General features: G+C 42.2%; 1 protein-coding gene across 1 annotated transcript in view; it reads left to right on the top strand.

Moving 5' to 3' along the window:
• Positions 1-16,910: 16,910 nt before the first annotated feature.
• The window catches only part of fkbp1b (FKBP prolyl isomerase 1B), a 30,152-nt gene continuing 22,000 nt past the window's right edge, over positions 16,911-25,062 (top strand). The window contains exons 1-2 of the mRNA XM_078213085.1: positions 16,911-17,093; positions 17,688-17,735. Coding sequence (XP_078069211.1) covers positions 17,057-17,093; positions 17,688-17,735 — 85 coding nt within the window. The 5' untranslated portion in view covers positions 16,911-17,056. The remainder of the gene's footprint in view (positions 17,094-17,687; positions 17,736-25,062) is intronic.

The raw sequence follows: 25,062 nt of genomic DNA on the forward strand, positions 1-25,062 counted from the left end.
GTTAGCTTTGTCCTTTTCACATGATAGATGCCTAACCATAGTCGTTACTTGTGTAACTTTTCATAATATTCACTTCATTCACGTCTCAGGTTTCCCAAAATTAGATGTCACACCATCTTTTTTTAACATGTTATCATTCCTGAATGTTATGTTTGTTACCACTCTCTGGGGTAGCAACATTGTTATTACAAACAGAAAAATGTCTTGGGTTTGGAATTACAGTAACACATCATTAACATGTCTCAACTGAATACTGCAAATCTACAACAACAACTTGTATAGCACCCTTCACATAATGAATCATTCCAGAGTGCTTCACAGGCACATTATAATATTAAATATGACGTCAAGGTGTGCAGCAAGATATTAGGTCAGATGGCCAAAAGCTTGGCAAAGCGGGAGGTTTTCAAGAAGTGTCTAAAAGGAGAAAATGTATTGTGGGAGAGAAGTAGCAGAGGGAATTTTGGAACTTGGGGCCGAAACAACTGAATGCATGGCCACCAGGGGTGGAGCAATTAAAATCGGGGATGCACAAGAGGCCAGAATTAGAGGAGCAAGGATATCTCAGAGAGATGCAATGTAATAGGATTCCGTAATTTAGTCCCACTCTCCTGAATGAAAATCCATTCCATCTTTAATCAAACTTTTGCTTTAAAAAAGGGGCAACTTCCTCCCATCAGTTCTAACTTAGTTTTTAAATGGTTTGAACTTATCCTCCGTTGTCTTAACTCTGAAGATGTTCCCAATTTTCTGATATGTGCTAGTGGCTGTTGAGTTACGCCATCATCAATTCAGAATCTAAAATGTATCACCTATATTCACATCCATTTCTTGAATTAGTTTCTGATTTTTAAAATCTGAAGTAAAGTTAAAGCAGCCATAGTTTTCTGTGCTGCTTAGACTGCTTAGGGATTTTGCTACATATTGCAAATACAAATTATATTTAATGCAAAACTATTTTGTTTTCTTAGTCTTTCCCTGACTTCCCTTGCTACTTTTGCTTTGCTAATGCTTTGGCCTCAACCACCACTTCAGAATTCATAAATCCAATGAGATGCACTAGCAGTTTCTGTGGAGTTCTTTGCAATTCAAATTCCCATGAACGCCCACTGATGTTGCTCATGGCATGGCAGTTGAAAATAATGATTTTCTTTGTTTGTCATAATAGGATGAAACCATTTTCCTCCCTCAACCAAATTGTTTGAGTGTTGGAGATGATTCTGAACTAGTAGCTATTTCTGAAGAGAAGTGCATCCTCAAAGATCTGCTGGGGACTGCATTCCTGGCCTAACAATTCCCATTCAGCTACCAGGACACTGCCTCACAAACAGGAAAAACACTTTAGCTGGAATGTTACCGCCGGCACGCCCGCCCCGATTGAGGCTCGCAGAATGGCATTCTCCGTTGGCCTCGGGCGGGATCTTATGAGCCTCGGGCGGGTGAGGCAGTAAAATTCTGGCATTTGGGTGGGGTTGTCCATCCACACTCGCCCCAAGACCGGAAAATCCTACTCAAGGTCAACAGACCTTTGCATGGTCTGCTCCTCCCACCCGCTATGATTGCCATGGTGGGCAGGATGGGAAAATTCTTCCCTTTGAGCTAGTGTTAGGAAAGTTTTAAGGGATTTACATTTGGATGGGTAAATATTAGAAATAAGGTATAGTTTCAGGTAGGTTTAATTTAATCATTGGAATTCTACCGCCCTGCCTGCCATGAAATCGGAGCAGGCAAGGGATGGACAATGGAAATGTCCATTGACCTTGGACAGGATTTTCTGGTCTTGGGGTCGAGCGAGGCCATAAATTCCCGCCCAATGTTTCTGTGCCTGGAAATAAACCTGTAGTTAGATTTCATTTTGTTTGTCTGTGTGGGGGTTAGTTCCAGCTGAGATTCTATTGTGATAGAGAGAGCTTCGGCATGAAAGGCAAATGTTGTCGATTGGCAACTAGAGAGGCCCTGTGGGATGGCAGGCCATTTTCTTTTGTTCTTTAGTTTCAGCTGAAAACAGTTGCAAGCAGTTGCAAAGGAAATGTTTGGAGGCATGAGTTTACATTGAATTGGCACGGAGGGTATGAAAGGCCATGAGGGGTGAATAGGGACATAATTTGGCATAGCTGGGAGGGTATGAGGGGCTATAGAGTGGGGATGAGGGGTGATGAATAGAGGACCTGACAACACCTAAAATGAAGTCCCAGGGTACTGAGGTAGTCCTTGTTAGTACTTGCCTGTCCCCATGGCTGCCTATGATCTGCTTGATTGGTGGGCCCGGCTCTATTCCACAGTTGTACACCCAGAGTGAAAATCATACAATTTGGGGTACGTTTTACCGAGGCAGGCTTGAGAAGTTCGGAAATTTCCTGATTCAAGCTATCCCCCTCAATGGCCAAAATCCCACCCTTGGTGTTCAAAAACTTGCCTTTCATTTCACATCTACAGCTTTCTAATCAACACATCGAGTCAGTAGGCATATTATATATTATAGAGGGTCAGAATCTTTATACCTGCTTTTTGACGTACTAAATTATAATTTGCCATGGACAAGCTCCAATTTTTAAAATTTCACTTATGGGATGTGGGTGTCGCTGGCTAGGCCATTTATTGCCCATTCCTAGTTGCCCTTCAGAAGTTGGTGGTGAGCTGCCTTCTTGAACTGCTTTAGTCCCTGAGGTGTCTGTGCATGTACAGTGCTGTTAGGGAGGAGATTTCAGCATTTTGTACCAGCGACAACTGGGGGTAGCTTAACCTCCCACGATACTGGTATCACACTGCTGCTGACCGGAAAATGTTCATCAACTGGGCTTACACAAGTCATTGCTCTGTTAAGGACCATAAACACATAATACCTGGAAACTCCTTCTCACCCAGGATTCCCAGTAAAGATCTCAGTAAATCCTGCAATTGGACCTGTTAGTTGATAAATCATCAGATTGTACAGAACAGGATTGATGGAATACTTCTTACTTATATAACGTAGTTGTTTAAAAAAGTGTGAGCAATCCTTTTAAAAACATGCACATCAAGTATGGTCGAAATACAGCTCACTCAGAATGAGTCATTTGTAACCTTTATCTAAACTGTAAAATGTCATGCAGTACCTGCTCACAGAGATATATGCATTGTAACTCCTACTTAAACTAGGAATTTATGATTCAGCTCATGAGATAACAATCGTAGAACTATAATTTCACTCCCTATGTCAGTTTGCCATTGCCTAACAACTTTACTCATGAGCTAGAAATAAAGAAAATACAATGAACAAACATTTCCTCATTTAAATGGCCAGAAAAGCATATGTAACATGAACCTAAATTACTAATTAGTACTGCCAGTAAGAGGCATGATGTTGTAAAATTACCCCTCCAAGCTAACTGATGAATAAGGTTGTTATAGTCACTGCAAAATCAGAGCAATTGCTTCTGTAGTTGCTAACTTAAGATAATTTATGGCATGATTCCACAATCCGGCATCTCCAGGAGGGAGCGACATTTGCCATTTGGATCACAGGAAATCTCTTATGAGCAAAGCTCCATTTTGGGAAAATTGGATTGTGGAATCCTGTTAAAAACATGCCCTGATGTTCAACAGCACTGCAGTTAGATATTGTTAAATTCTATTCTTGTTTCTAAGATAATTGTTTGTAAGTTCAATACATTTCCCATTGCTATATATTTATGTATATATATAAATGGTGTACATTTATGAACTTACAATCGTCACTGAGATGCATCCACAGAAACTGCAAGTTAAAACTTTGGGTATTATACTAAAAATTCCTAATGTGCATTGCCAGCAGAAAAAAAGTTCTGTGTCAGGAATACAAATTCTTAAAATTATCTTCATGTTACAAACAGTAAGCATTCTGGGAATCCTATAGAAAAGAAATGTATACTCTCTTCTTATCTAAGTTGTCATTGGAAACAGTTCCCGAACTCGTATTCTGGTTAAGCAGCATTTGTAATAACATGAATTCCATTAAATATTTTGGCCTGGATCTTCCGGTCAGTGGTAATGATGTTCATATTGCCTCTGTCCACAAAGAATTTCCCAACTCCTTCTATTGCATATTTCTTCCAGTTTCTCTTTTTTTAAATTCATTTATGGGATCTGGGCATCGTTGGCTAGGCCAGCATTTATTGCCCATCCCTGGCTGCTTTTGAGAAGGTGGTGGTGAGCTTCCTTCTTGAACTGCTGTGGTCCCTGAGGTGTAGGTGTTAGGGAGGGAACTCCAAGATTTTGACCCAGTAACAATGAAGGAACAACGATATATTTCCAAGTCAAGATGGAGAGTGACTTGGAAGGCAACCTCCAGGTAGTGGTGTTCCCATGTAACTGCTACCCTTGTCCTTCTAGTGGCCATGGGTTTGGAAGGTGCTGCCTCAGCACCTGAGTTTCTGCAGTGCATCTCGCAGATGGTACATACGGCTGCCACTGATCATTGGAGGTGGAGGGACTGAATGTTTGTAGAAGGAATAGCAATCAAGTGGGCTGCTTTGTCCTGGACAGTGTTGAGCTTCTTGAGTGTTGTTGGAGCTGCACTCATTCACGCAAGTGGAGAGTAGTCCATCACATTCTTGATTAGTGCCTTGGAGATGGTGGACAGGATTTGAGGAATCAGTAGGTGAGTTACCTGCTGTAGGATTCCTAGCTTTTGACCTGCTCTTGTAGCCACAGTACATGGCTAGTCCAGTTCAGTTTCTGGTCAATGATAACTCCAAATATGATGATAGTGGAGGATTCAGCAATGGTAATGACACTCTCCATCTTGACTTGGAAATATATCGTCGGTCCTTCATTGTTGCTGGGTCAAAATCTCGGAATTCCCTCCCTAACATCTACACCTCAGGGACCACAGCAGTTGAAATGGATAGTGCAGCTTCTCCCCTCTAATTCCAGTGAATAGAGTAGAATTGGGGGAATGAGAAGAAAGGCCTTTTTTTAAAAAGCACTAATTGCCATATTCTTGTATTTAATGTGTGTTATGGTTAGGGTATGTGGATGGATGAGTCCATAGGTGGATGAGGTTTTTGGGTGAGTGAGTCGGTAGGTGGATGAGTTGGGTATGTGGGTAGTTGGGTTAGGGGCTAGTTAGATGGTTGGGTTAGGCTGAGGGGAGTAATTGGGTGGTCAGGGGGATAGTCAGGTGGTCAGGGAGTAATTGGGTTCAGGGTTAGTTAAGTCAGGTTGGGGTGGTGGTTGGGGAGTAACTGGATGATCAGAGGTAGCTGGGACGTTGGTAGATAGTTGAGTGGTCGAGGCTATGGAGTAGTCAGGTGTAGTCTTGCGCGGGGAGGGGTAGTTGATTGGTCGTGGGAGTAGTCGAGTGGTTGGGGGGGGTTAGTTCAGTAGTTGGCGGGGGTGGGTGGGGGAGGGAAGGGAATTGATTGGGAGTGTCAGTTGCGGAGTTACCCAGGCCATACATAAAACTGCTCACAGTTCAGAACTAATCACTGTGAGGATAACTGATGTGAAAAATGGAAGAATTTTCACTGATGCACTAAATTTGTTATCTGAGATTCGCATTAAGGCATACTGTTGAGGCAATGTAGAGGGAATTTTAGTTTGCAGTTCTTGATGCTGTTGCTGACACTGAACACTCAAACAAGAGAAGTGTTGCAGTCCCAGCACTGATGTTTCACTTGACGAGCTTTATAAATGCAAGTCTTTCTTTATAGTGAACCATTTTATAAACTGTTCTGCCTAATTCATTTTCAACATATTTAATAAAAAAGAATACCTGATCACTTGCATACTGGGGCATATTGAGAGGATTTTCAATTTGGTGTCTGGACATAAAACTCATGTTGTGGATCACCCTCCATTACAGAGGAGGAAAGGTTTTTATTTCTATTGCATGACCGTTCTGGAATTCCAGTTTTACATCTGAGTGACAAATTGAAAATTTACCCCATTGTGTTTCTCATTTACCTTCTTAACTACAATAATCTATTGCTCATAGATGGTTAAGGATTGTACTCTGACTCTGTTTCTGCTTTGTCTCATTTCTTTACTAAGCTTTGGGCTTAACTGCTACTATCACTGAAATTACAATGTAAGGTTTTACACAAAGATCATTATTTATATCTGGCTTCTTGTTTGGAATAGAAACACTCAAGGTGATGTCAGTAAAACAGAAGTACAGCAACCTTCTAAAATCCAGGAAGCTAAGTAATGCATACATAAGGATACTTAATTTTGCAACATATTAAAAAGAAGTAGGTCATTCAGCCCTTCTGGTTTGTTACACTAGATCATGGTTGACTCTCGTCTCAACTCCATTAACCAGCTTTTGTTCTATATTCCTTGATTCCTTTATTTAACAAAATTTAAAATCTCAGTCCTGAAAATTTCAATTGACAGAATATCTGTTGCCCTTTGGGTGAACGTTTCCAAATTTTCACTACCCATCGCCTGAGAAAACACTTCCTGAATTCACCCTTAAATGGGCAAATTGCAATTTTAAGGTTATGTCCTCTTGTTCTGCATTCCCCTATCTGAGGAAATAGTTTATCATTAACTACCCCATTGAATCACTTCATCATTTTAAATACACTAGTTTGATTTTCCCCCAAACTTCTGAAGTCAAGGGAATAAAAGCTAAGTCAATGCAAACTGTCCTCGTAGTTTAGCTCTTTATCTCCTGGCATTATTGTGGTCTATTTAAACTGTATCCTCTCCAAGGCCAATACGCCATTCCTGAGACATCAACAGGAAGCGTTGGATATCCTCAGCAGATCAGGCAGCCTCTGTGGATAGAGGAACAAAGTTAGCATTTCAGCACAATGATCTTTTATTGGAACTGGAAAATGTAACAGGTCTTAAGCAAGTACTGAGGCAGAGAAAGTGGTGTGGAGAGGATAGAACAAAAGAGAAGATCTGGGGTGGAAGATAGGCGTGATTAAATGACACAGACAATGATAGTGCAAGGCAAAAGAGGATGGTAATAGGGCAAGTAAAGAAAAGATGTGTGTAGAGAAAGTAAAAATAACAACAACAGTGCTGCCTTTATCAGCAGGTTTAAATACGATGGGCTGAATTTTCATTCCAGGTTTGGGAGCCTGATGTCTGGAATATTTCTGGGTCCCGACTTCATACCACGTCAGGGTCAGTGATGCAATACAACTTTGTCAACCACTAAATGGCCCGGAGGCAAGTTTAGCACCCAATTAGGGGAGTGAGGCATTGGAGGTGGTTAATGTTGCCTGACACCTCCTTTCCATGCCGCCCTCTCCAGGACTCATCAGGTACTTCTTTGTGGATACCAACCAAATAAACAAAATCAAATTAACTGAGGGACAAACCAAAACGGGCAGCTCCTTAAAAGAAAGGGGAACCGCCCAAAATAAAAGACAAAACAGAAAGGAAACTTAAAACATCAAACTAAAATGCGATTATCGGGGTCAATAATACACCCCAGTCCCTGCAGTGCCCAGCGGGCATGGAAGGGCTTTGGAGGTGGTTGCTGCATAAAGAGGGACAATTGGAGAGGCTAATGGCAGGTGTGTCTGGGCTTGCTGTTGCCTTTGGAAATGGATGTGCTGGGAGAGCGGGGAGCCCGCGGTGGTTTGGGCAATCTCCATGGATGGTGCCACATTTTCCCCTTGAGATGCTGCTCAAGGCTGTACTGGATAGAAGAGTGAGATGTACCAGTAAACCGAGATTGCAACATCTTCTACATCTGACTGCATCCACAAAACCAACAAATCCAAATTGGCTGCAATGTTTAAAACTCTACCTTTTGAGGACAAACAAAGGGGCATTTAACTGTATATTATTTTACTTTCTTTTAATTGGACTCTAACTTCCCTTATTTCTGATACCTGTGTCAGTGTGAAATCATGTTTTTTTTCCCTGGATTTAGTGGTTAATAAATTTGCTCTTTATTTAACTCAAGAAAACTGTATTTGATTGGTTCTTTATTGTTCACCGCCTAAATAGTTAAATACATCCAGATATGGAAAAGGCATATTCTCTTGAAAAATAAACTTAAACCTTTTAATGACCAACCGAGGAGGTTGAATAGAGGGAGCCTGTTCACCCTTTCTCACCTGGTTTTAATACATCCCAGACTCTGTTCCCTGTGCTTGCCATTTGAAAATTGTTACTTACCATATTCCTAATGAACTCAACAAGTAATTAATTTGGAAGTGTGCAGGTTGTTGACTCCACCCTCCCTTTGAAAATCCAATCACGTCATTGAGACGTTGGGAAGTAGTGATACCGAACATGTCCCATGTCAATTGAAAATTCCGTCCAATTTTATGATTAGCTCTGTGAGAACTGAGAGCTGCAAATTCAGAGAGAGGTAGGTTAGCATGAGTGAAGGGAGTTGAGGAATTGAAGTGGTTGATACCACTCCAGCAGTAACATGAAAAGATCTAGAGAAGGTAAAAGAGGCAAGAATCTTGGTGAAATAGGAGCTCTGAAGGAGAAAAGGTCTAATGTGCAGGGAAAAAAACTCATTTTCTTAATTTTTTTATTCATTCGCTGGGTGTTTGCCATCATAGGTAAGGCCAATATTTATTGTCCATCACTAATTTCCCTTGAGAAGTTGGTGGTGATACAACTTCTTGAACCACTGGGGTCCATCTGGTTTTTGTGCTCTCACAGTGCTGTTAGGCAGGAAGTTCCAAGATTTTGATCCAGCAACAAATGAGGAATAATTATATATTTCAAAGTCAGGATGGTACATGACTTGGAGGGAGACTTGCAAATGGTGGTGTTCCCATGGTCTGTCTGATGGTATATACAGCTGCACTGTGCACTGGTGGGGTGCTGATTACACAGGCTGCCTTGTATTGGATGGTGTCAAGCTTCTTGAGTGTTGTTGGAATTGCACTCATCCAGGAAAGTGAAGATTATTCCATCACACTCCTGACCTATGCTTTGACTGGCTTTAGGAAATAAAGTTGTGGGTCACTTATTGCAGTATTCCCAACTTCTGACCTGCTTTTGTATCCATTGTATTTATATGCTGGTCCAGCTAAGTTTCATTTCAAATTGACTCTTAGGATTATAATGGTGGGGATTCAGTGATGGCAAATATAACAGGAAGGTGATTACATTTGTCTTTATTTGAAATCGTCATTTCCTGACTCTTGTGTGGTGCGAACCTTACTTGCCACTAATCTGTCCAAGCCTGAATGCTCTTCCAGTCTCATTGCATGGACTTCTTAATTGTCAGAAGAGTTGCTAGTGGATTTCAGCACTCTGCAATCATCACTCTGACTTCATGAAGGAGGGAACTTCATTGATTGATCACCAGATTGATTCCAAGGATGATAGGGTTGATGTATGTAAGAGATTAAACAGTTTGGGCTTATACTCACTGGAGTTTAGAAGGATGAGAAGGGATCTGATCGAGGTATATAACATTTTAAAAGGGATTGATAAAGTAAACGTTGACCAAATGTTTCCTCTTATGGGGCAATCTCGAATGAGAAGTCACAGGTTTGTGTTGAAATGCGGTAGATTTAAAACTGAAGTGAGGGGCGACTACTCACACAGGGTGGTGAATTTGTGGGGCTTGCTTCCCCATAGTGCGGTGGAGTCTGAATCGTTGAATGGTTTCAAGAAGGGGATTGATATATTTCTAATAAAAAAGGGTAAGGGGACATGGGTAACAGGTGGGGAGGTGGATTTAAGACCAGGGAGAGATCAGCCATGATCTGATTGAATGGCGGAGCAGGCTCAAAGGGCTGAATTTGCCTACTTCTGCTCCTAATTCCTATGTTCCTATGGATGAAATAGCTGATGATGGGTTTATGGCTGAGGTGTTCTGCTGTGATGTACTGGAGCTGAGATGATTGACCTCCAACAACCATAATCTTTTTCCTTTGTGGTAGGTATTACAGGGAAATTGCGATGAGCCAACTCCGATGACACAAAATCTCAGTTATGTTGAAGTTGTCAACCAGTCCCATCAACAGAATGGCAAAGCCATAGAACGATACTTGGGGTAATCTGAAATTCTGCACCAGTAATTCTGGATTAGCCGAATTTCTCTATGTTTGTCATATAATGGCATTGAGCAATCAGACAGAGTTGAACCACACAAGAGCATGAAATCCAGAACTCAGGAAGCTGATGACCCTGAAGAATATGATGAATACCTGCCTGCTTGCCCACCTGTTTCCCTAACCAATGCTGCAAAGGCCATAGCGATCTCAGGGATTCTGCAGTGCAACACCAAAATACCTAAAACATGTTTGATTGCATGAAATATGGACTATATCACACATGTCCAAAGATAGTAAGCGGACAAGGATCACAGAGTGTTGTTCAGAGCTAACTCCTGACTTTTTTCCAATACAAAGCTCTGACCTTTTACAAGATCAGGCCATTGTAAGGTGTGAACAAATTGAATAAAGACTTTTTCACACATTTACTGCTTTACTGTGTTTTAATTTAGCATTTGTTTTTGACATAGGCATATCAGGTTGCATAGGGATGCATTCATGTGGGAATGAGGCCTTCTTCACTATCACAAAGCTCCTGTTAACACAAAGTTATGATGGATCCCCAGGACTCAACTCCTTGGGACTTTGTTGTACTTCAGCCTGAGGAAATTTAAATTGCCATCAATTCTACTAAGGTTCCTTTTTGCCACAGTTGCCCAAATGCTGCTTTGATATCAAGGGCAGTCACTCTCACTTAATCTCTGCAATTCATCTGTATTGTCTATACTTGAGCCAAGGCTGTATTGAGATCTGGAACCGAGTAGTCCAGCTGTGAATCAGTAAGCAATTTATTGGTGAGTAAGTGATATTTGTTAGAATTGTTGGTGGCATTTTTCACCACTCCATTGATGATTCAGATAATGCCAATGAGGTTGGTGGCATTTTTCACCACTTCTTTGATGATTCAGATAATGCCAATGAGGCAGTACTGGATTTGATTTGTGGTAGAAATCTGACAAGCACAGAAACTGGTAGAGGTACTCAGCAGACAACATCTGTGGAGGCAGAAATGTTTCAGGTTGATGATCTTCCATCAGTGCTGGAAAATATTACAGATGAAACAGGGTTTACATGGAATCACGAGCTTTCGGAGCGCTGCTCTTTCATTAGGTGACTCCTGTTGGACTTTAACCTGGTGTTGTGAGACTTCTTACAGGGCCTACCCCAGTCCAATGCCGGCATCTCCACATCAGGGTTTAAGCAAGTGCAGACATTTGGGAAGGAGGAATAAAAACCAAATGGGAAGGTCTATGTTGGGGTGGAAGGCAGGTGTGATTTCAGTGCCAAAACGATCTTGGGACAGGGCAAAACGGGATGGTGATGGGGCAAGTAAGGGACAAAAGATGTGATCAGAGGAGCTGTAAATGACAACAGCAGAATCATTACCAACAAATGTTGTCCAAAAACTTCGGAGCGGTGATGGAAACTGTTGAAATTGAGAAACTCTTGTTTCTCTCTGCCTTTTGTCTCTTGATCAAAAATTTTCACTAGAGTGTCCTTATCCATCTCTGACATATGATTCTGTTACATTACTATCGGGGTCAGAAGCAGTTCATCATGTGAAGTGCTTCCTCACCTAGAATTTTAACGGATTTCTATTGATTTAAGCAATGTTTGTTTGCATGGTAAATTTTGGTAATTATTTGCAGCAGAAGAACCCCAATGGGTTACATTATTGATAGGCCACCTAACCCCTCCAGGGTGAGTTTACAGCAGGCACGCAATCAATTTAAGCATTATTAGAGAAAACTAGTTCAAGAAAAGAATTTGGCTTTGTTTAAGTGATTATTAGCTTCTACTTCTATCTGTTTGCTAGATCCCCTCTCACTCTTTTCATGACTTAAGAACCCTTAAGCTTAGAACTCTTTTCAAGACTTAAGTTTAAGTTTATTTATTAGTGTCACAAGTAGGCTTATATTAACACTGCAATGAAGTTACTGAGAAAATCCCCTTGTTGCCACACTCCGGCGCCTGTTCGAGTACTGAGGGAGAATTTAGCATGGCCAATGCACCTAACCAGCATATCTTTCTGACTGTGGGAGGAAACCGGAGCACCTGGAGGAAACCCATGCAGATACAGGGAGAATGTGCAGACTCTGCACAGTCACCCAAGCCGGGAATTGAACCCGGGTCCCTCGCATTGTGAGGCAGCAGTGTTAACCACAGTGCCACCATGCATTCTTTTAATAAAAGATCACTGTCAAAAATAAAATGAATTGTGAAAAGGGCCCATTGCAATGGTAGCAAGTTAGACTGTTCAATAATCTCATCCATAATATGATACCTCCAACAAAGCAGTCTTGCTTCGTTCACTACTCTACTGGAAGTGCATTGTGCTTAATTATGCCTCAAGTCCTGAAGTAGGCTTGAACTCAATGACCTCCTGACACAGGTAACAGTATGACACTGCTAACCAGTATGAATCTGGTCAGTGAGGAATCAAGATATGCCTGATTACATTTCTGATTGATAAATTTTTAAAAATAAGCAAAATAACCTGTTTTTGGGCAAGTGATCTCAATTCCTGCATGCGCATGTGGATTTTAATCTTCTGTGGGTTTGCTGGTAAAATACCAAAACAAAAAGAACGTAAAATTTTGATCATTGTTTGTGTCTTACTTTCTTAGTTACTGATAGGGAGCAAATGTTTGCTTAGTACATATAAATGTTCCTGCGTTATGCAAGTATATACAAAATGGTTAATACGAAATAAATGCAAATTGTCAAAATAGTGTCATAGCAGCTAGTTAGCAATTGCTATTGCACAAAACTGGAGTATCTCAACTGGGGTATTATTTTTATATAATGAAGGACTGTGTTGTACTTGGTATAGTGCTCACGTCCTGATAAACCTGCAGATCCTTCACAATGAACAATGAACAATATCATAGGCAGTCCATGAGTATTTACCTAGGTGCAGAATTAGATTGAACTAATTATCAGACACAGCGATTGAAGTTGTATGCTCTTCGTCAGGCAAACATAAAAGTGGCACTGAGAAGGAAAAAAATAATGTTTAAGTATATTTTGGATAGAAGATACCATTATAGATGGAATTCAAATTATTTGCCTGTGTTAGAGATCCAATGACCCTACAATTGCTGGAATGACCAATATCCCATGATTTTCAGAGTGAAAAAGAAAAAAATACGAGTATTTATATTCGCAATCACTAGGTATCTCATAGCACTTTACAACCTATTAAGTACTTTTGAAGTATCGTCATTGTTGTGATGCAGGAAGAGCAACAGCTTTCTTCTTCTTAGCAGTCCCTTAGGATGACTTTCTTCATGCAGCGCAGGTGGCGCATGAAGGGTTGGGTAGATGAGTTGTTTGGAGGTTTGTGCATACTCTCTGATGCCCAGAGTTTGTCTCTGTGTTTTGCCAACGAGGTCTCTCAATGTGTTTGGCTTTGGAAGGTGTTGTCAGTCTTGTGCGAGACAGGTCCTGACCAAATGAACTGATTTTGGGTGGCTCGAGGCAGGGCATGTTAGCACAAAAAGATAGAAAATCGGAGAAGGAGTAGGCTGTTCAGCCCTTTGAGCCTCCTCTGCCATTCATTATGATCATGGCTGATCATTCAATTCAGTAACCTGTTCCACTTTCCCCCACATATCTTGTGATCCCTTTAGCCCCAAGAGCTTTTTCTAACTCCTTCTTGAAAACGTATAGGCCGGAATTTTACTGGGAATTGGAGTGGGTGAGGGGCGGACCATGAAAAGGTCCGTTGACCTCGTCAAGATTTTACAGTTTCTGGATGAGCGAGGCTGTAAAATCCCGCCCATAATGTTTTGGCCTCAACTGCTTCCTGTGGTAGTGAATTCCACAGGCTCACCACTCTTTGCATAAAGAGATTTCTCCTCATCTCAGTCCTAAATGGTCTACCCTCAGACTGTGATTCCTGGTTCTGGGCCCCCCTGCCATCGGGAATATCCTTCCTGCATCAACTCTCTCTAGTCCTGCTAGAATTTTATGTTTCTATGAGATCTCCCCTCATTCTTCTAAACTCCAGTGCATATATTCCTAACCAACTCAATCTCTCCACATACATCAGTCCCGCCATCCCAGGAATCAGTCTGGTAAACCTTTGCTGCACTCCCTCCATAATAAGAACATCCGTCCTCAGATAAGGAAACCAAAACTGCACACAATATTCCAGATGTGGTCTCACCAAGGCCCTGCATAACTGCAGCGAGACATTCCTGTTCCTATACTTGACTCCTCTGGCTATGATGGCCAACATAAAATTTGCCTTCTTCACCACCTGCTGCAACTACATGCTTACCATGCACATTCTCCTCTCTCAATCTATCGCCATTGAGATTTTAATCTGCCTCCCTGATTTTGCTATCAGAGTGAATAACCTCGCATTTATCCACATCCTCCATGCATTTCTTCACTCAACTTGCCCAAATCACACTGAAGCACTTCTGTATTCTCCTCACAGCTCACCCTCCCACCCAGCTTTATGTCATCCACAAACTTGGAGAGGCTAGGGCTAGGATGCTGCTGTTGGACCACCTTCCTTGTCACTGGATTTAGAGAACCTTGTGAAGAGTCCCAGTGTTCAGTGTGCAGATGATGTTTGTGTGTGCACTCACTCAGAAACTGAGCTCGAGTCGACTTCTTGTCTGAAGCATATAAGATGGGACTTCCATTAAACAGCTGGAAAACTTAGGTCCTCTTCTAAGCAGCTCCCAAACACCACATTCCCCTCCCCTCCTCCCCAACCTCCCCGCTGATTAACCTCAACAACAAGATACTGGAAAATGTGGAAATGTTTCCATATTTTGAGAGCCTCCTCTTGGTGAAGGCAGATATTGTTGATTAAATTCAGCATTGCCTTCAGTGTGCCAGCTCAGCCTTTGACTAATTGAGGGAAAGGGTATTTGAGGACCAGGATCTCAAACCTGAGACTAAGGTGATGGTTTACTGACCAGCAGTGATCACTGAGCTCCTGTACGCTTTGGATGACATACTACAGGCACATCAAAGCACTGGAGCAGCAGTAATGCAACAGCCACTCCGAACAGTAAGTGATAATGGCAAGATAGTCTGTTTTTAGAAATAAATATTGGTCAGAATACCAGGAATAACTCATTTGCTTTCCTTTGAAATAGTGCCAAATGGGATCCTTTTCATCTACTGCAGCAGACAAATGGGGCCTCTGTTTAACATTTCATCCAAAAAGATGGGACTTGTGCCAGAACTGAAGGCGTGCTGCACTGCCGGAAGATCAGCTTTGAATTTTGTGCTGAAGTCCTGGAAGTGGGACTTGAACTTGGAACATTGTGATTTAAGAGACAAGCGTTCTTCTAAATGAACTGCAGCTGAAAGTGGGGGCGGGGCGGGGTGGGGGTGGGAGGGGGGGGGGAGGGAGTGGGGAGCAGCACCAGGGGTAAATGGAATTTTGTCCTTCATTGCGAGAGGGATGGAGTTTAAAAACAGCGAGGTTATGTTGCAGCTGTATAAGGTGCTGGTGAGGCCATACCTGGAGTACTGTGTACAGTTTTGGTCTCCTTATTTGAGAAAGGATGTACTGGCGCTGAAGGGGGTGCAGAGGAGATTCACTAGGTTGATTCCAGAGTTGAGAGGGTTGGCTTATGTGGAGAGACTGAGTAGATTGGAGCTATACTCATTGGAATTCAGAAGAATGAGGGGAGATCTTATAGAAACATATAAGATTATGAAGGGAATAGATAAGATAGAAGCAGGGAAGTTGTTTCCACTGGCGGGTGAAACTGGAACAAGGGAAACATGGCCTCAAAATAAGGGGAAGCAGGTTTAGGACTGAGCTGAGGAGGAACTTCTTCAGCCAAAGGGTTGTGAGTCTGTGGAATTCCTTGCCCAGTGAAGCAGTTGAGGCTACCTCATTGAATGTTTTTAAGGCAAGGATAGATACATTTTTGAACAGTAAAGGAACTAAGGGTTATGGTGAGTGGACGGGTAAGTGGAGCTGAGTCCATGAAAAGATCAGCCATGATCTTATTGAATGGCGGAACAGGCTCGAGGGGTCAGATGGCTCACTCCTGCTCCTAGTTCTTATGTAAACTAAATTTCTTGAAATATCACTTCAAAATGTTGTGTCGTGCATCAGCATCCCTTTCTCAAGATGGCAATGTTCCGTAAATGGATAATAGGGCCCTCTCTCTCTGCATGCTCTTAGAGAAAAAGATACAAAAGTCTTAGGTCATGTACCAACCGACTCAAAAACAGCTTCTTTGCTGCTGCCATCAGATTTTTGAATGGACCTACCTCATATTAAGTTGATCTTTCTCTGCACCCTAACTATGACTGTAACACTATATTCTGCACCCTTTCCTTCTCTACAGTATGCTTTGTCTGTATAGTGCACAAGAAACAATACTTTTCACTGTTATAAAGTTTATGAAACTTATTTATTAATGTCACAAGTCAGCTTAAATTAACACTGTAATGAAGTTACTGTGAAAATTCCCTAGTCGCCACACTCAAGCACCTGTTCGGGTACACTGACGGAGAATTTAGCATTGCCAATGCACCTAACTGGGATGTCTTTTGGGCTGTGGAAGGAAACCGGAGGAAACCCACGCAGGCACGGGGAGAAGGTGCAGACTCCACACAGTGACCCAAGGCCGGGAATGGAACCCGGGTCACTGGCGCTGTGGGTTAGCAGTGTTAACCACCATAATGCCCTAATACATGTGACAATAATAAATCAAAAATCAAATCAAATTGCCACTCGGCTGCCTGCCACTCCAGAGCTAACCTCACCGCAGCTTCAGGCAGCAGCAACTTGCTGGAGAGAGAGAGGCGGGGGGGGGGGGGGGGGGGACAGGCTCCTTCCCCCTCGCTGCTGATTGGCGCGCGGCAAACAGCCACATTCCAATTCTGTCCGGGGAGGGGCGGGGCTCCGGGTGATTGACGGGCGCTGCGGACGTCACGCGCTCATTGACAGGCTGGGCTCGGCTCTTGCGTGGTTGCAGCCACGCTGGGTGTGCGGGCAGAGAGAGAGAGAGAGACGTTTGCTGCAGACTGCACTGGGGATCGTGGCAATTTCCTTGGCGGAAGATAGATATATATATCATAATATATATATTTGAAATTATTATTCTTTAAGAATGGGCGTTGAAATCGAGACAATATCTCCAGGAGACGGTAATTCTGCAACTGGAAAGGGCATTTATTTGTGCTTTAACTGGGCTTTGCATTGTGGCAAGCAGCCTTGTCTCAGTAGTCTAGACAAATTTGGTAGCAATGCAGTGTGTGTGGATTTTTAAATGGCATTTGCTGACAGCTGCGTAAAGGCTAGTACTGTACTATAATGGAGAGATAACGACTGTGCGATTTCGCTCTGTCTGGATTTTCATTAGTAATGTTGTTGCCCCTGTAAGTATCCGTTCTGAAGGGAAATGGTTAGGCGTGTTCACATTTTACTGATTCTACAAAGCCTGTGCCTGAAAAAGACATTTGAACTTTAGTTCCGGCAGCAGAAATCAAAATCCTCCAAAGGCTTAAAGCCTGAAGCTAAGCACTCGCTGTGAATTACTCTCAAAATGTAAAACCGTAGATCGAATGTAAAAGGCAGTCTAACATTTGAGCAACTAATTTGACACCATTTTTCTTTTGAAAGTTAACGTGGTTTTTGTGCAGTCCTCAAACCGTTATAGCATCTAGTTGTCCCACCTATTACAAAGAAATGTGGTTTACTCTAAACATCAAATGCATTAATTTAATGTCTTTTTGTTTTAGGCAGGACATTTCCAAAGAAAGGACAGACATGTGTTGTTCACTATATAGGTAATGTATACAATGAATCATACATTTTCAATTTGATACAAAACAGAATGTCACCAGTGGGAGGTAATGGGCATTGCAGCTTTCTGGAGGTAGTGTCTATGGTGGTGATTTCTGAATCTATTTCAGTATAGAATACAGTAGTGGGGACTTGAATTTACAGTTGCTCCCACACACAGTTCTTGATTTTGACTATGCGACCATGGCAGAATGCTGAGAGGCTGCCAGGTGCATTCTCTCAGGGAAGAAGGGAAGATTGTGGGAAGAGTTGCTCTCAGCTGCTCTTGTGTACCTCTTGGCTGCTGATCTTAGAATGGCTGGCATAGTCCCAGGAGCAGTTCACTCATCCAGCCGGAGATAGTGCATGGCATGAGGCGATGCAACAAAGGAGAAAAAATGCCTGAAGGGAGAGGGAGTCTTGTTAAATATGTGTACAGGCAACATGACTGAGCAAACTATTAATGCCACAGGTATTGAATTTTGCTGTGTGAAAGTGTTGTGTATAATTCAAATTCTATGCATCTCAATTAATGCAACTGTGGTGGTAAGCAGAACTCAATGTCTCGAGGTAAAATAGGTTACCGATTGGTGTGACTTTAAAAAAAAATATCATCTGTGAACATTAACTGCTACAGTGCTGTTTCTTTTCTGTTCATAACATGTAACTTTGTAAAAGTCAAAATAGCAATCTAAATTAAATAGGTGATAAATATACAAAATATGAGCATAGACTGCTACATTGCTGTTTCCTTTGTGTTGCATAACCAAAATTTCGAACTGAATGGAACAGTTCATAGAACAAATACATATACAACATGATATAAAATTGAAGTGATTACTTCCCAATGATCCAGCGTACAGTAATTCAGCATTGAAGCATCTATAATGCTATTGCAGCAGTTTTACAACGGGCATAGTGGTTTACGGAACAACAATATACAATAGTTTGATGTACTTCTTGATGTAATGCAAATCTTTTCTATGTTGGCTAAGTATGTTAACCAATGAGATCTTTCTAGCATGTTTTAGCATTTGGCACATAACCTTGGAAGTGTCTTCATTCATTTTGGAAAGATAGTCTCATCAGGTAAGCTACTGCTTTCCGATGAGCTGTAAAATTAATGATTGTAGTCTCGTCTGGCTCACTTCTTTCTCTACTCTGTTTTGCCATCTGATCTTAAATCTTGGAAAATTTTGGTCAAAAGTCACTTCCCTTTATCAAATTCCTTTTCTATAGAATTGAAAAATGGATATTAAATAAAAGGACAACACACTCTGAACCTTCCATGGAGTGTCAGAAGGATTTCCCAGCATCTCATGTTGTACACAAATCTCCAGTCAGGTTAGCTCCAAGATGACAGCTCATGATTGGTGATTTGAACCAATTTGTTTCTCTGAAGTTTTGGTAATCTCTTAGCTGGGCCAAGCAGATCTGACATATCCTAGTCTGATTCATTTTTGGGATCTGAGTGGGATTGTTACTAGATGTTGGCAGTCTTGTAAACTAACACTGAGTTAGTTGTACAATTTTAGCTGGTTAAAATTGAGTTGTACCCCTCTGCACTTGCCCTGCTCTTGCTAACCCGGGCTTAAAATCTCTGATGAGAATCGGTTTATTAACTTGTTTCTCGTGTAGTTGAATGAGGGAGGAAAGTTGGTCAGCTACCCTCAGAACACCTTGAATAGTGCCACAGGATCTTTATTTCTACCCAAATTAGCAGACAAGTACCTAGGTTTAACATGGTCATCCAAAAGACACCATTTCTGGTATCGTGACGCTACTTAGATGTTATGACATTTTGTGCTAAAGTCCTTTCATCCATCAACACTGGAGTAAATTGACAGCATTTCTGGCAGCATCTCTGGAAAAGTCACAGACGTGAAATGTTGAGCAGAATTCTCCCAAAAAATTCTAAGTGTTGAATTTCCGGGAAAACTGGAGCAAGTGAAGTTGGTTTTTTTTCAGTGGGAGTTCAGACTAGAATCTCTCTCCCTCTCTGTGCACTGCAGAGGCCATCAGCATGAATATAATTAGATTTCAGGGGTGGGGCCTATTCCCATCTGGGAGGCTGAAACCAGCATGCGTAGTGGCCCCGAACTGTCAGCCTTCCATTTGCTCAATCGCTGGCCAGCCCTGCGATTCCCACAATGCTGCCCCCCCAACCTCCCCCCACGCCCTGATCGTGGCCCCCGACCATTCCCAAGTGAGCCTCAGCCCCCTCCTCCCCCACAGTGCAGACACCCACCACGGCAGACCTCCCCCACCCCCCACTGCCCCGCCCCGATCGCTGGCCATTATCCTGCCCCCATCGATCCCAATGGCAGGGTGACAATGGGACCTGTCCACTGATTGCCCTGTAGGCTCTGCCCCCATATGCTTCATGCCGTTGGCACTGTCCCACGCCTGTTGGGCATTGCCAAGGTGCCCCCTGGGCATTGGCACTTTGCCCCTTGGGCAGTGCCAGAGGGCCCAGGCTGGCACTGCCAGGTTGCCCATGTCCAAGAGGCACCACCGCCCGCCCGACCCCCTGAGGGGTCCAGATTGCCCCCCCCCCCTTCACTCTAGTAAGGTCGGGCCGCTAGTTGCCTGAAAATGGGGAGCTAGTGTAATCTCCAGTGGAGTGTAGAACTCTGGTGGGGTGGGAGAGGCTAGTGGGCCCGGAGAATTCAGTCCTGCACCTGCTAATCTCATTTAAATTGTAGGGAAATGACTTTTTAAATCATTTGTGTCTTTCCACCAATTTCCGGTGCAGAGCAGGCCGTGCCAAAAATCCAGCTCTGGGTGAGACAAGCACGGTGCGAACGCTCGCGGGAACCCTGTGAATTGGCCAACGTGCGATTCTCCCGGCCCGCTGTGCTAAAAAATTAGCACAGCAGGATGGGGGAATTGTGACTCTGTTTCTCTCTCCACAGATCCTGTCAGAGCTGCTAAGTATTTCCAGCATTTCCTGTTGTTGTTTCAAATTCCCAGCATGCGCAATATTATGGTTTTGTACGGCTTAAATTGGTCATATTACACATTGTCTTTTGTTTCTTTTTGTTGCTTTCCTCTGTGGGGTGTTGTCAGTCTTCTCCTGTACAAGGAGTAGTTCTGAAATCTTTATGGCTGTAGTGTGTGAGCACCTAATGAGGGCAGGACCTTGGATCAAATGCTTCTTGGGATTGATTGGATATCTTTCTCACTTTGTTCAAGTCTCAGTTGAGTAATAGCCATGTGGGACTGAGAGTTCCAGTACATGTAGGAGCTTTGGACTGAGAGGTGAGGAGGCTGTTGTGGTAAGAGAAATAAAATTGATAAGGAAAAACAGTAACAAAACTTTTTGATCTCTTTGCCATTGACTTTTATCTTTATAGCTCAAAGCAATTCTTCTACTTGTCACATATGACAATGCTCTTCTGTATCATTAAATCATTTCATCTGATGCCCGTTTTGCATTCTTAAAATTTACTAAATGGTTCTGGATGTCACTTGATGCTTCTTGAAGCTTAATTTTCTCTGGCAAATTTAGTGGTTTCAGTGGAAAAATTGTATGGTAGTGAGTTGTAGAGATAAGAAATGTTTCCATATTTTAATCCTGGACTCTTGCAGTAGCAGATCTTGGCTAGAACAGCTTTGGAAGCACTGCAACTGTTAATTGATTGCAACATCTACTACTGGCACAATTTTTCTGCAGTCAATTGCACTCCTCAAAGTAATGGTCAGGACTTTACTGAGCAATGACAGCAAAGACTTTTTTTTCTTCGACTATTTTCTATCACAGGAACTTCCCCCTCCACTAGTCAGTGGCATAGACTGAGCCAGTGTAGTATGACATATTTCTTGCAGTACAATATAAAATAACATGGCCATCCTGACACGCTGACTGGGCTCAGCATCAATTTGCAAGCCACCTGAATCGAGGTGCCATTGGAGAATTCGGAAAATGGAAACCAGGGGCAGAATTTTTTCATCCCGCTTACCACAGGAATCGTAGCAGGTGGGGGTATGCATAGCATGCAAAAGTTCCGTTACCCTCGGGCGGGAATTTCTGGTCTTGGGGGTGAGCGTAGCTGGAAAATCCCGCCCCAGATCTTTTGTCATACGGAGAAGACTGAACCTGCCTTGTAAAACAGTGTGCACCTGGCTTAAAGGCACATGGTGGCATGCAGTACAGAGAGGATTGTTTGCCATTACTTGCTGAAAGTCAAGATTCTAATGTAAAAATCTTCTGGCCTCAGTGCCCTGGGCTAAGAAGAGAAAAATTCAACCAGAGATTTAATTATTTTTGTCTGGCATCTGCTGAGAAGAGTATGCTGGTAGGCCAAAGCTCAGCTATGATTGCTCCACAGTTAAATAGTATATCTAAGATTACACCTATGAAATGGACATCTCATGACTAAATTATGTTTTATCGCTCCTTATTTTTAGTTTAATTGATTCACTGAGGTAGCAGGGGTCAGACATTAATATTGAAAAATATGCTCTAAAGGATCGCTTATGAATTCCAGCCTTTATTGGTTGCATAATTTAGAACACACTATCTGTGCTTATTCAGGGCTTTTTTTAATAACATTGTTTTTGAAATAATGGCCAACGTTTTCCAAAGTGAAATAAGCCAAGTGCAGCAATGAGACCAAATTATATTGCAGTCCAATTTCCTTTTCCTCTAAAGGGAACCTTACCTCATTGTTTCAGACACCATCTAAGTTAAATTCCTTGTGCAGAATTTATAGAGAATCTGAATTACTGCAAAATGGCAAAGGGCACCGATACATGGGGCTCCTGCACTTGTTCTGGTTTTAGGTTGTTCAGATTCAAATTGCAATGACCTGGAATCAAGTACATAATGGTTGCTAAAGTAGTTCATGCTATAACCTTGCACACTTAATCCCAGATGCTCGCTCATACCCAACAGTCGTACATGGCACTATAGATAAGACCATAAGATAAATGAGCAGAATTAGGCCATTCGGCCCATCGAGTCTGCTCCGCCACTTGATTATGACTGATATATTTCTCAACCCCATTCTCCCGCCTTTTCCCCGTAACTCTTGATCCACTTACCAATTAAGAAACTATCAATCTCAGTCTTAAATACACTCAATGGCTTGGCCTCCACAGCCTTCTGTGGCAATGAATTCCATAGATTCACCACCCTCTGGCTGAAGAAATTCCTCCTTATCCCAGTTCTAAAGATCATCCCTTTACTCTGAGACTGTGCCTTCGGATCCTTATCTCTTCTACTAATGGAAATATTTTCCCCATGTCCACTCTATTCAGTATTCTGTAAGTTTCAATGAATTCTCCCCTCATCCTTCTAAACTCCATCGAGTACAGACTCAAATGGGTGTTTTTCTAGTTGGCGATCAGTGACTAGTGTGCCTCAAGGATCAGTGTTGGGACCGTAATTGTTTACGATTTACATAGATGATTTGGAGTTGGGAACCAAGTGTAGTGTGTCAAATTTGGCAGATGACTTTAAGATGAGTGGCAGAGCAAAGTGTGCAGAGGACGCTGAAAGCCTGCAAAGGGATATAGCTAGCTTAAGTGAGTGGGCAAGGGTCTGGCAGATGGAGTACAATGTTGATAAATGTGAGGTCATCCATTTTGGGGAATAACAGCAAAATGGACTATTATATAAATGGAAAAAAATTGCAGCATGCCGCTCTGCAGAGGAACCTGGGTGTCCTTGTGCATGAATCACAAAAAGGTGGTTTGCAGGTGCAGCAGGTAATTAAGAAGGCAAATGGAATTTTGTCCTTCATTGCTAGAGGGATGGAGTTTAAAAACAGCGAGGTTATGTTGCAGCTATATAAGGTGCTGGTGAGACCACACCTGGAGTACTGTGTACAGTTTTGGTCTCCTTACTTGAGAATGGATGTACTGGCACTGGAGGGGGTGCAGAGGAGATTCACTAGGTTGATTCTGGAGTTGAGAGGGTTGGCTTATGAGGAGAGACTGAGTAGACTGGGGCTAAATTCATTGGAATTCAGAAGAATGAGGGGAGATCTTATCGAAACATATAAGATTATGAAGGGAATAGATAAGATAGAAGCAAGGAAGTTATTTCCACTGGCAGGTAAAACTAGAACTAGGGCGCATGGCCTCAAACTAAGGGGGAGCAGATTTAAGACTGAATTGAAGAGGAAATTCTCCACACAAACGGTTGTGAATCTGTGGAATTCAGTTGAGGCTACTCCATTGAATGTTTTTAAGGCAAGGATAGATACATTTTTGACCAGTAAAGGAATTAAGGGCTATGGTGAGCGGGCAGGTAAGTGGAGCTGAGTCCACGAAAAGATCAGCCATGATCTTATTGAATGGTGGAGCAGGTTCGAGGGGCCAGATGTTCTTATGTTCTTATGTTCAAAGTCCTCAAATGTTCCTCATACATCAAGTCTTTCATTCCCGGGATCATTCTTGTGAATCTCTTCTGGACCCGCGCCAAGACCAACACATCCTTCCTTAGATGTACTGCAGTAAAGAAAGCAGCAGGAGCAATAACACCATCCTTCACCTCTTGCCCATGTAAGGTAAAATATGAAATATGGAAAATAATGTTGCTCTGAACCTTATAAACAATTCCTTACTTTTGAACAAAAACTGAATATGAAGAGTACCCGTATCTATTGGAGTATTTATAAAAGAGTGATTTCCTATTTTAGTGTAACGTCAATTTCTTAAATTAACTCATTCATGGATGCAGGCATCTCTGGAATGGTAAACATTTATTACCCACCGTTAATTCCCGTTGAGAAGGTGGGGTGGTGAGCCGCTTCTTTAATCCAACTGAATGGCTTGCTGGCCCATTTCAGTTGTTAACTACATTGGTGTGGAACTGGGGTCCCATAGGCCAGACTGAGTTTAGGATTAAGGAGGCAGCTTTCCTTCCCTAAAGTACCAGGTGCATTTTTACCCTAATCTGGTGGTTTCCTGGTCACCGTTACTGATGCTAGAATTTTATTTTAATTAATTGAATTTAAATTTCCCAGCTACCATGGGAATTTGAGCTCTTGCCTCAAAGTCCAGGCTTCTGGATAACTAGTTCAGTGACATAATCCTTAAATACAATTGTTATACAGCTCTTATTGAAAATTTCCATAAAACTTTCAGGCAAAGCAGGAATGCAAATTTTTGTAGTAATGTACCTTTGTATAACTTCCCAAATGTGGAAGCACAGGTTCTGGTACCACATTGCTGATTGCAATTTTGTGTCTCAATTAAATGGTTATTCCTCATGTATGAGCCTCAAAAGACTTTTGGACAAGCGACTTTCGGCAGGATTCAATAGATAGTAATTGGGAATGGCACATCTAATGATTCTACCTCTCCCAAGGGGTCCAGTGTAGT

This window comes from Mustelus asterias, chromosome 5 (genome assembly GCF_964213995.1).
Source record: "Mustelus asterias chromosome 5, sMusAst1.hap1.1, whole genome shotgun sequence".
Taxonomy (NCBI): domain Eukaryota; kingdom Metazoa; phylum Chordata; class Chondrichthyes; order Carcharhiniformes; family Triakidae; genus Mustelus; species Mustelus asterias.